Consider the following 12,395-nt stretch of genomic DNA (forward strand, 5'->3'; position numbering starts at 1 on the left):
CCCTCTGCCTCTCCCCCTGCTTGTACTCTGTCTCTCTTTCTCTCTTAAATAAATAAATAAAATCTTTAAAAAAATTTATTTTAGAAAATGCTAATTGGGAAATGCAAGCAGAAAACATCTGACATCACTAGATAGCCTTGGGTCTCCCCAGCAAAGACAAACAAAAATTGCATCTTGACATCTGGAGTGTGAATGTGCCGATGTGCAGGAGACAACTTAACCCTTCACCTCAAGGAATAAGCCCTGCAGGATGTCCTGTCTCCACAAACAGAATTTTCCCAGACCACGGCCATTCCGTAAACAAGCAGTTGTTAGGTGCACGGCAGGTTGAAGGGAGGTTTTGTCTGGTTTGGTATGGTTTTGTGTTTTGCATTCCCGTGTTTGTTTAATGCAGCAAATTATTTCAGCAATTCCGTTACTCAGCAGACGACTTCACTAATACATTTAAGCCGCCCCCTGCCCCTGTGCATAACTCTTGGCAGCACCTAGCTGAAATCCCTTTTTATCTGAGCAGAGGACTCCAAGGGCAACCTCTCCCCGTGCCGCTGTGGGAGCCACTCCAGCCAGACAAGCGGCTTCCCTCTGGAGTCTCAGACTCAACCACATGGCTGTGGCGCAACAAAGCTAAGAAGCTCTTTGTTGCGAAAGAACCCGAGATCTTTGAGTCTCTAAACCACAAGAAGTGCCCCTAAGACCTGGGAGTTAGAGCGGAAGATGGTGACTGTCAATGACCTCAGACAGCCAAAGGTGACAAACCCACCTTAGTCTGTTTGGGCTGCAGGGTCACAGAGACTGAGTGGATTTTAAACAACAGAAATACACTGGGCGGTGGTGGGCCAGAGCGAGCAGAGGTTCGGCCGTCTCACCTGTCCCCACTCTCCGGCGGCGACCGGCAGTGGCGGACAGCGTGGCAGGCAGGGAGGGCCGCTGCCAGGTGTGCAACAGAGGAACAAGGCTCAAGAAACTAATGACAGCCAAGTGCCTGTGCTTTGTTCCACTGGCTGCAGATTTTATGGAAACGCTCGTACAAATGGCATGTGTTCAGTGTGCTATAGAGAACATCTTCAAAGACAGAGTAGTAATAATGGCAGAATAAGCCCCCCTGCAGCTTCTGTCAGTAGTCTGTCTGAATCTTTACCCGTCCAGTGCACAGATGGTGGTGTCCTGGATGCTCAGTCACCGCTAGACTCCATGCCTGCATCTGTGCAGCCAAGCCCCGTATCAAATCAGTCATTTTTATCAGTATCTGTAGCATCTTCCCAAGTGGACAGTACACCTGTGGACAAAGCAGGACATGAAACAGAAAGCAAGCTTCTGTGTCAGATACGGCACAACAGCCATCTAAAGAGCAAAGCAAGTCTCTTGAAAAACAAAAACAAAAAAAAAGAATCACTGTTTCATGTGCAGGAGGAAAGCGGGACTTACTGGGTTTGAATGCCGGTGTGGAAATGTTTACTGTGATGTACACCGTTACTCCGATGTACACAATTGCTCTTAGAATTACCAAGCTGGGGCGCCTGGGTGGCTCAGTTGGTTAAGCGACTGCCTTCGGCTCGGGTCATGATCCCAGGGTCCTGGGATGGAGTCCCATATCAGGCTCCCTGCTCAGCAGGGAGTCTGCTTCTTCCTCTGACCCTCTTCCCTCTCATGCTCTCTATCTCTCATTCTCTCTCTCTCAAATAAATAAATAAAATCTTTAAAAAAAAAAAAAGAATTACCAAGCTGATGCTGCTGAGAAAATCAGAAAAGAACATCCAGTAGTTGTTGGTGAAAAGATCCAGAAGATTTGAACTCCTGCTGGAATACAAAATCCTTTGACCATCTGCAAACTAAAAATTGACTTGAGGTTTTTTTCCTAGTCATTGGGAATGTAGAGCAATGTACCTTGCATAGACCTTTTAATCATGCATGTCATCAGAAGAATAGATTTTTGTTTTTGTTTTGAAAATGCCTCTGAACATTTATTTCCATTGCAGTTTCTGTGGCTGAAAAGACTTAAGTAAACTTTACAAGTATTATCCTTTTAAGATCATTTTAATTCTAGTTGAGTGCAGAGGGCTTTTATAACAGACATGGAGAAATTTTGGAAGGCTGTGATTTTTCTAGTACTAAACATGCATGGTGTTGATCTTGCAGTTTATTTTCTCATTGTGTGTGTAACATAGCTTTTCTCTGCAGCAGGATCTCTGTCAGTGGAGCCCCTCAGGGCACAACTAGTTACCAGTCACTGAATGTATCTTCATCCTTATGGCTGCTTCTGGGTTTTCATTAACCAAGGTTCTACATATGTTAGCATATAGTTTCTTTGCACCCCCTATTTATGTCTGAATCATTTGTCACAAGAGAGTGTGTGCTGATGAGATTCTAAGTTTTTGTGTTTTTAAATTTTTTTGAGCAAGGGAAGGAAAAGCTGTATGCATTTCATTGCCGACCGCAGGTTTCTTTCAGATTACATTCATCGGTCTGTGTGTATACAATATGAAGAATGATCTGAAGTAACTGTGCTCTATTTATGTTTATCCACCAGCCTTTGATTAAATAAAAAGGAAAACCATAAAAAAAAAAACCCAGAAATATATTCCTCACGGTTCTGAAAGCTGGAAGTTCAAAATCCAGGTGCCGGCAGATTTGGTGTGTGGTGAAGACCCTGTTGCTGGTTGGTTGACCACCATCTTTTCATTGGGCCCCCTGTGATGGGAAGGTGAGGGAGCCCTCTGGGGTCTCTTTTATGAGGACACTAATCCCATGCGTGAGGGCTCCACCCTCATGAGCTCAGCACCTTCCAAAAGCCCCACCTTCTGATGCCATCCCCTTGGAGGAATGTTTCAATATATGAATTCGGAGGGGTGGGAGGATGCAAACATTCAGTCCATAACACCCCCCCACACACACACCCCATGTCAGCTGCAAAATGACAAGTCTACAGGATGCCAGAAAGGGCAGAGAAAACCAAACTTGGTGATGTGCTCCAGTTTGGGTACTCGTAGAAGCAGACCCAAGACGAGGATGTGGGTGTGAGTAGCTTATCTGGTCCCAGGACACAGGAGTGGAGGAGTGGGGAAGTGAGGCTGTGTGTTGGCGCACAGGTGTGCTGGCAAGCAGGTCACCACTGAGGGCAACCAAGGCTCTATCCCTCTTGGAAATTTAGGACCCAGAGTAGACACACACTCCTGAGTTAGCGCACCCCAAGGAGCAAGGGAGCTGGGGTATTTCTATACCCACCCCCGTGAGTCATTGGTTGAGGTCTGTTGCTAGGGGTGGGAAATGTTAATTTTCCAGTGTTTTTTTTTTTCCTGTACGCCAGCAGACTTCCATGGACTAAGTGATCTGAAGGCAGAGAGACCACAACGCTGGTAGCTGGAAGCCAGTCTGTGTGTCCTGACCTGGTGAAGGTGGGAGCATACAGACAGGCGCTGAGCCCCAGTTACTGTATGGCATGTGGAAGGTTCTATTTCTTATCCTCAGGCTTCTCTCAATACTTACTGTGTGCTCTACTTTCTTTCTCTGCCCGGAGGCCCAGGACCACTCATGATGACGGCACTCACCCTGTCCCTTTGCCTCTCCAGACTGACCACCCCCACAGAGACACCTCTCAATGGCAAGGGGGCAGGGTGAAGCTGAGCTCCATGACGGTGACAAGGCCTCAGTGGTCACTCTCAGACTCTCCATCTCCTTCACTCTCATTCCCTGAGGCTGCAGACCTTTCCTCCCTACCTCCTCCTAGTCCAGTTGGCCTGCTACGGAACAGCTTCCCTTGTTGGCTCCGGACCCACCATCCTCCCTGCTCTACATCCCCAAGGGGGAGTCACCTCCAAAGTGCTTGTGCTCAACACTCTGTCTGCTTTCCAAGATTCTTCTCCAAAAGAAAGAATCTGGTTGCTCAGCCTTGTCTCATGAACATGGCTAGGACAGGGTCCCTGGCCTAAGCCTGGCCGTGAGGACATGGGCAAAGGGGAGCTCCCTGAAACAGTTGTGGGTGAGAAGATGCTGACCGATACAACTAATATGGCCCCACTGCCAAAGGCTATTCTAAAGAAAAGTGCCATAATCTGTATTTTAACAATTTACACTCTATTGTGACCACCCTTCCATGTCACTGAAAGTATACCTGCATCATCTTTTGTAGGGACCATGTTCTGCTGTCCTATAATGGGTCTCCTGGGTCTCAATGGATTTACTGTCTCCCCTAGTCGTAAACACCTAGATTGTTTTCTATTATTCCCTGTAATAAACCACTCTCTGTGAACTTTCCTATACATAAATACTTTATTATTATCTTAAAATGAATCTCCTGGGACATTCTAGATCCAGTATCTAGAGCCACTCTTTCATTTCATCTTCATGATAACACCATGAAACAGGGATTAGCATCCCCATTTTACAGAAGAGGAAACTGAGGCAACATTCAAGTAGACACAGCTCTTATAGTCTCTCACCTGAGGGGTGAGAGAGCCAGAATTCAAACCCAAGTCTGAACGAGAGAAGCATCATGGCTGTAAAATTCAGCCATGGATGGATAAATGACAAATTGAGGTCTGACTCGGTCTAAAGGGAAATGCAGCAGAAGCTGAGAACACTTCAGGCTTCAGACTTACATGCAGAGGCCTTTCCTATTTCTTGCACCAATGAATGGCCTTATTGGTCATTCTGGAGAATTTTTCTCCATGCTAGAAGGTGGCTGCACAATTCCAAGTGGAATGACCTTTGAAGGTGATATTGTCTGGAGAAAGCATTTTCCCTGAGCTGCCATTTCTTCATGTTGCATTTATAACCTCTTGGATCGGCCACCACAAAGAGTAGGTGGATCATGTCATTATTCCCCTTTTACAAGAAGGGAAAATGGCACTGGAGGCAAAGCTCAGTGGCCCACCGAGGGACATGGGGAGTTGTTATAGGAGGTCCAAGAAGAGGTAAAAAGGGTGGGATACCCACCCTCCTCCTAGGTCTTATGTTCCATGTCACTAGAAGGTGGGTTGGTCAAAGCTGGAGCTGCATGGGCCTAACTGTCTGGCATGAGAGAGAGAGTGAGGCAGATGGCCTAGTGGCTGGGGAACCACAGAGAGGCTACAGTCACCCCTCTGATGAAAGTCAACACCGAGACCAGATGGTAACAGAGGGAAGGGTGGGACAACAAAATCACTGAAAAGAAGAGGACAATGAGCCGTGCCATCAAACGAACTTGCCCACACCCATCTTGGGTAGAGTGTGGTAAGTGTCAAAGGAGAAGGGGAGGGCAAAGCTGTCCTAAAATGGCAAGGATGGTCTTGGCTTGGGGACCAAGGAAAGAGAACAGGAGAGACCTCTGTTTCTTTGGGATATTGCCTGACCTAGCCAGCCTTGCCAGGAAAACCAATACGCCAGAATAAGTTCTCCTCCCCACATGAGTATAAGATCTGCAACTGTTTGTCAGAAAATCTTAGTCAGGGCCTCAACTCTGCAGACAGTCCCCAGCAAAGATCATGAAGCAGATGCAACAATTTTCTGGAAGGTCAATGTTATTAAAACAAAGGTGTCTGTATTAGTTTGCTAGTGCTGCCATACAGAATACCACAGGCTGGGGGTGTAAACAACAGAGGTTTATTTTTTCATAGTTCCAAAGGCTGAAAGTCTGAGATCAGGTGTTAGCAGGTTTGGTTTCTCCTGAGGTCTCTCTCCATGGCTTACAGATGGCCACTCTCTTCACATGGCTGTCCCTCTCTGCATACACATCCTGCATCCAAATGTTCTCTTCTTATAAGGACCCCAGTCAGATTGGAATGGGGCCTATCCACATGGCTTCATTTCACCTTAATTACCTCTGCAAAGTCTATCTCCAAATACAGTCACCTTCTGAGGTATTAGAGGTTAGGTCTCAACATATGAATCTGGGGGGAATAAAATTCAGCCCATAATAGTATCAAAATTAAAAATAAAGAAGTAAAATCATCAATATTCACAGGTAACATGATCTGATATATAGAAAACCCAGAAGAATCCACAAAAAAAGACTACTAGAGGCAATAAACACACTCAGCAAAATTACAGGATTCAAGATCAACACACAGAAATCAGTTGTATTTCCATACAATATCAATAAACAACCAGAAAATTACGTTAAGAAAACAATTATATTTACCACAGCAGCAAAAAGAATAAAATACTTGGGGATAAATTTAACCAAGGAGGTACAAAAATTTGTACACTGAAAACTACAGGATTGCTGAAAGAAATTAAAATAGATCTAAATAAATGAAAAGATACCCCATGTTCATGGATTGGAAGACTGAATATCTTGAGATGGCAATACACCCCAAAGCTATCTACACACGTACTATTTTGTGCATTTTTTCTGGATGCACATCACATTTGAGTAACAAAGGTAAAAGCAAAAAAGAAGGAACCTCCAATGGTTTCCCATCACACCTAGAGGGGAAAAGATTCAGGAATCCAAGGTCCACAAGGCCCCATGATGAGCCTCTAGCTACCTCTCTAGCATGCTCCCACCTTACAGACGCTGATAACAAAACCAGATGGAATCAGAAAACTATTACACACAAAAAATGAACCAGACTTTCTCTTGTCCCCACAGGATGGTCCTGGGACCAATGTTGGAGCTGGACAAGTTTCAGCTCAGGAATAATCCATGCCTGCACCTGAGAGCTGCCCATGGGACCATCTCTGTGTGGTTCACTGTGTTCCTGTTGCCACCTGGGTCAGAGCAGAGGCATGCAGAAGGACACTATGCAGTTCTAATTACACCAGAGACAGCTGCTCTTAGCCTGACTGGCTTCTTGCTCCCTGTCCCAGCTGCCTCAACTTCCCCAGTAGAACCAGCACATAGTAGCCCTTGAGGATGTCAGCTGATGGAGTGTCTATGCAAAATTCTCTGACTCTGGCTGGGCAAAGTGGGTGATGATGACAGGGAATGACGGCTGGGGAGGCTGCCATGGTATCTGCAGAAAGACAGATGGTTTCAGATTCCTGCCAGGCATGATTCAAATATTAAGAGAGGCTGATGTCTCAGGGGTGGTGTGCAGAGGATGCTGAAATGTAGCCCTCAGCTGCCTTCAGGAATTAAGGGTGTACCCTTAGCTCCAGAGCCCTCAGCTGCATGGTCAGCTCCCTGGGGATTTGTTTCGGCTGCAGAGAACCACCTCACCCAGTCATGCCCCCTTCCTTGAGGGAGGCATCCAAGACTGAGTAATGTAACTCAAGATCTGGGGACACATGTCCCTCCTAGGACAACTCCGAAGGGTCATCCCAGTCTCAGACCTCCCCACAGGGTGTGCTGGGGTCTCTGGCCAGATGGTGTCTCAGGGCCACTTCTCTTCAGCCCCACCCTGTGTCCTTCTTATCTCTTCTGGGGGGCAGGGTGCCTAAGATGCGACCTGCCCCAGGGTCTGCCTCCCTAAGAACCCAACCTGCACATTCTTCCTGATCCTACTGAGGACTTTCTCCTGCTACAAAGTTCTGGGCTGTCCCTGTAGTTGGCACATTCTCCTTTCCTGGGAGCCACAGGAACATCGTTTTTTCATCTGTCAGTCACCCACTTCCTCAGTCTGCTTTCTGGTCAGGGTGCTGAAGGAGCAGGCTCAGTGATGCTTCCAGCATGCATGCCTTTATCACAGGGCAGGCACCCAGATCACAGTGGGCAAACAGCGTGCCCTCTCTAAGCTTGTCTCCTCAACTGTGAAAGTAAGGAGGTGGCCTCCATGGCCTCCATGGGGCCACCAGCCACAAATGTCATTTTTTAAACTTGAAAACAGAATGCCAAGTAGCAAGCACTTTCACACACGCAAAGCCAATGTTTCCAAAGTCCCACTACTAATCAAGGTCAATCGTTATGCTATCCACACCATTTGGTCATTGCACCCGAATTGTCTGATAATCAAGATGTGTGCAGGGCTGAGCAAGGTGAGGGGGTCCAGGGAGGACTGGGGTTCCTCGAAGCCTGCAGCAGTGTCATCTCTTATGTCCAGCAGCCCTGAGGAGGAAGGACTACAAGAGGGGACAGAATGGACGAGTACCCTCTGTGCCCCAGGCTGGAAGCTCTTCTTTCCTTAGCAGCCTGACATCAGTCACTGGTCCTGCATTGGTGTTTTCTCCCAGCCAGAGCACATCTAACGGCCGGCTCCTATTGGTGCTGAAGAGCACAGGAGCATTGGCAGGCAGAGGCTGTTCTCTTCCTCTCCCTCCTGCTCGGGGGAAACAAAGGCAGGATCCAGCAGCTTATTGCCCCCTCTTGAGGTTTCAGTGCTGGACCCACAAGGCAAGAGAACCTGACCAAGCACAGCTTTCCTGTCCTCGCCTGGCAGACTTGGGTACCTGGAGGAGTCGCTTACCTGGGCCCAGCCTCGGCTTTCTCACCTGAAGAGCTGGGAAATAAGCCCGCACATCATCGGCTCCCAAGGGGAGACCAGAGAAGGCACATAGAGTGTTCGGCACCCAGGAGACATCGGCCATGATCGTCACCAGATCACAGCCCTTTGAACTTGGACTTGCAGGGCCCATCTCTTGCAGGGAAGATACCTGTCACCTACAGTGACCACCTGTGGGCACTACAATACCTGTGGGCGTGCATGGGGTTGTAAGGGGTTGTTGATGGTGGACCTTTTCCAGAACCAGGTGGCAAGACCCAGCTTATACTTCCTGGCTCTTTGGCTTGAAACAAGTCTTGATCCTCGAGCCTCCATTTTGTTGCCTGGACATGGGACTCAGCAAACCCATTTCTCAGGGAAGAATGTGAGAACCAAGTGAAATAACTCAGGTGAGAGGTCTTGACACCCCCAGCAAGTACAGGTTGATTCAGAATTCTGTTTGAAATGTAGGGGGGATGTGGCTATGCTGATGGGTATGTTTACCTGGTCAGGAGAGGGCAGAGAGTTTAACCTAGCTGTGAGTACCATGGGGTGGCTGGACACAGAGGACTCCAGCGGGGAACCAGCAGGAGGGCTCTAGGAGTCCAAGTTATATGGCTGAAGAGGTCATGTACAGAGAAGATGATCAGGCAGCCCTAGTGTATTCTCACTCAGACCCACCTGCCTGTTCACAATGAGCCCTCTGACATTCTGAGATGCTCTGTTTCCTAAACACACTGGCCTGTCTCATGTCACTGAACATGCTTATGGCCTGCCTGGAATGTCTACCTTCTCCATTCCCACAATTCCGTTACCCCAGACTCTTATTCATCCCTCAAAATCCAGCTCTGCCATCAAGTCTTCCAGGAAGGCCTTCATAGCACCATCATCACCTATGGGCATGGAACCACATCTGTGCTTTGACCAGAGCTGTGGTGTATGTTGGTAATGAACCCAGCCCTGCCTGAGAGAAGTGTTCGTTCCACAGGAAGCATGCTTCTTGGCACAGAGCAAGAGCTCCATGATGGCTGTTGGGCTTTGGGCTCAAATTTGTCATTGCACACACCCAAAGTTGTCCTTTCTAAAGTGACCCTTCCCACAGCCAAGAGAAGCAGAGGATCTGGGCAAATGACCCCAATGATGAAGAAAGGATCCCTGTGAGCTGTGTGGACCCTCTATAAGGACACAGGTGCCCACAGGGCCAAAATCCTCTTGGAGGTGACTAGTCCTGAGCCCCACTGAGAGCACAGCAATAGGAATGGTAGCAAGCCAAGAACAGGGAACTGCTTTGTCTTTTGAATGTTATCCTTTTTTTTATTTCTAGCTAAAACTCATGTGGGCTGCTTTCGGGATGCTGTCCCCAGAGTCTCCATCCTGGATATTGGCAGCTGCCTGGACAAACCTTTCCAAGGGAACAGCCAGGTCACAGTGGGGGTCAGAAGAAAGCACTGGACCATGGCAGCTGCAGGGCAGACCGTGCGTGGGACTAGGGAGTGGCCTTCTCACCACCAGCCCCCCTCCTAGGTCTCTCTCTCCAAGTCCTGGACCACACACCGAGTGCTGTGGCTCCCGTCGCTGCATCCAGTGGGGTTTAAAGGACTGTCCTGCTGAGAGCCACCCAGAAGGCCAGCCCACCCCAGGAGACCCAGACCAGGCCCTGCCTGGGAACGGCAAGAGCTCCATGGCACCCATCAGACATGGGATCAGGGCAATCCCTTCCCCTTTTCTGGACAAGAGATGCTTTAGTTTGCAGAGTCCATCCTGAGGGCGACTGAGGACAGCCTCCTTGTTCTCAGAGAAGGACAGATGCAGCTCTTTCCCAGACCACACCAGCCCAGATGAGCTGTCACCCATGTGTTTGTTAAAGGAAAAAAGAAAAGAGGGAGAAAATAAGATTCTACCTGAGTTCAGTCACCCAGGGCCCAGCTCAGGAGGTTGGTTAAAATCCTCAGTTGTCTCTGAGGCTGGGCCCAGCAGGGTGGGCCACATGCCCTCCTCTCCTGCATCTCGAGGTCACTTCTACTGCAGGAGGTGAGACCACCCCCCACCCCCAATAGAGAAACATCAGGGAGTAAGTATACTTGTGCCTTCCTGGCCAAAGTGAGGAATAGGTATTCACTGAAGGCCCGATTTCTTTCCCCCCCCAAAGACTTTTTTGGCTAAGTCCCGGTGCTTTCCTGAACTTTCTACCTTATTTCCCCTGGACCCTCTGTGGCTCAGCAGGTTTTCTTTTCTGTTCTTTTTTTCATGTCCAGATCACTAGCAGCCACTGTGGTTTTCAGGATATTGATGACCACATTTACAGAGTGCCCACAAGGCACCAAGGGCTCGCACAGGAACTCAGTGGTTAAGTCACCCATCCCCCACTGTTCAGGTGAGTTACAAAGCTGGGAAGCAGGGGGTCTGCAGTTTGAACTCTGTGTGGCCTCGAAACTCATGCTCTTTCACCCCAGCAGGCCCCCAAGAGGCTCCAAGAGCTTCTGGAATTTTGACCAACCCTGCCCCATGGGACAACAATGTGACTTCCCTGGCTATCACTTTCCCTCCTCAGAGGGGCTTTCGGCGCTGTCCTGGATCGTGGCCAGGAAAGCGAGAATTACATTTTACATTTCACAAGGGAGAGACTAAGGAACAGCCAGGGTCACTTGCCTGAAGCCCACAGTAAGATGGCCCTGGACTGCACCTCCTCACCAGCCCCTCTTACCTCCAGAACAAGAGAAGGCTCGGGGCTCCTCTCCACCGCACCCCACAGGGTCTCAGGTGAGCAAGGGAAGTGGGGGGCTTGCATTCCATCTACACATAATACTGTGAATCACCAACCGCCAGGAGAGGCTTTTCTGAGCACCTCCAGGCTCAGAATGAAGACGTCGTGTAGCCTGATGCTCCAGGTCGAGACATGCAAACAACCAAGTGCTGTCTTCTCCCTGGGCTTCTTCACATTGTCTTCCCTCCACATCTGTCTCTGTGAACAGATTTCTCCTCTTGTATGATGACCCTCTCAGGATTAGGGCCCACCCTAGTGACCTCATTATGACTGGATTGCCTCTGTAAGTATCCTATAGCAACTGAGGTCATATTCTGAGGGACTGGTGGTGAGGACTCCAGCATATCTGCTTTTGTGGGTTACACTTCAGTCCCTGCACCATGGACAGAGCCGAAGCCCCCAGGACAAAGGGTCAGGGACGGGACCCGATGTGGAGGGAGACGGGAACCACCCCTGAAAGAGCCCGAGAGACTATGGACCAGCTGCTAGAGCCGTGTGCACTCTGCCGCCCTTGCCCTGACACAAGGACTGGGGAGCACACATGCACTTGGGGGTGACCCCAGGGGGAAAGGGAAGAAGGAAAGCCAATGCAGGGCACAGTGTGAGATGGTGGCCCCTGGGGGCAAGTGGGCCCAGTCTTGCCAGGACCTTCCAAGGAAGGAGGTAGAAAGCATCTTCAAAGGGATGCATGAGGACATAGAATAGTGGGCTTTCAGCCACTGACTTCTGTCCCTCTGGCTGAGGGTCCCTGGTCCTGTGCAGGCTGAGCAGGTGCCAGTGGTGCCTGGAAGCCTCAGGCCGAGGGGCAGCGAGAAGTGCGCAGGAGATCGGGCAGGACAGAACCACTGCCCACCTGCTCTTCCCGCCCCTTCCCTCCCCCGCAGCCAGAGACCACACACAAACCGGTGATCTCTCGGCATCTTTCCAGTTCCAGCTCCACGTATCTCCATCTGCAGACTGCCTGCCCGGGTGTTCCAGGTGTGTGGGGTGAGGGGGTTCATGTGTGTGGTGTCCATGGTATATGTTTGTGTGTCATGTCTGTGTTTGTGTGTGGTGTTTGTGTGGTGTGTTAAGGGGGAGAGTGTGCTGTATATGATGAATGTGTATTTGTGTGGTATGTGTATTTGTGGGGCAGAGTATGGTGTGTGTGATGTGTGTGTGAACGTGGTGTTTGTGGGGGGAGAGTGTAGTGTGTATGATATGAGTGTGTGTGTGGTGTGTGTATGTGAGGGGGTGTGGTGTGTGTGATGTGAGTGTGTGTGTGGTGTGTGTATGTGAGGGGGTGCAGTGTGTGT

General features: G+C 49.2%; 1 protein-coding gene and 1 long non-coding RNA gene across 2 annotated transcripts in view; both read left to right on the forward strand.

Moving 5' to 3' along the window:
- The first annotated feature begins 1,005 nt into the window (after positions 1-1,005).
- LOC112828151 (AN1-type zinc finger protein 6-like) lies at positions 1,006-1,505 on the forward strand. Its single transcript, XM_025877017.2, has 2 exons — positions 1,006-1,318; positions 1,416-1,505. Exons 1-2 carry the CDS (start codon positions 1,036-1,038, stop codon positions 1,496-1,498), a joined length of 366 nt encoding a protein of 121 aa, XP_025732802.1. The 5' UTR covers positions 1,006-1,035; the 3' UTR covers positions 1,499-1,505.
- Positions 1,506-11,993: 10,488 nt separating this feature from the next.
- The window catches only part of LOC141370254 (uncharacterized), a 2,089-nt gene continuing 1,687 nt past the window's right edge, over positions 11,994-12,395 (forward strand). Inside the window, exon 1 of the long non-coding RNA XR_012374149.1 lies at positions 11,994-12,078. This is a non-coding gene — a long non-coding RNA (uncharacterized lncRNA). The remainder of the gene's footprint in view (positions 12,079-12,395) is intronic.

This window comes from Callorhinus ursinus, unplaced genomic scaffold (genome assembly GCF_003265705.2).
Source record: "Callorhinus ursinus isolate GAN/ISIS: 27379988/994484 unplaced genomic scaffold, GSC_fseal_2.0 scaffold29, whole genome shotgun sequence".
In the NCBI taxonomy this organism is placed as follows: Eukaryota; Metazoa; Chordata; class Mammalia; order Carnivora; family Otariidae; genus Callorhinus; species Callorhinus ursinus.

Bases quoted from the DNA above. Each gene is read 5' to 3' on its own strand.
- LOC112828151 (XM_025877017.2), top strand. From the start codon at position 1,036: ATGTGTTCAGTGTGCTATAGAGAACATCTTCAAAGACAGAGTAGTAAT. The intron at 1,319-1,415 runs GTCAGATACGGC...GCAGGAGGAAAG, and splicing joins AACAGAAAGCAAGCTTCTGT to CGGGACTTACTGGGTTTGAA.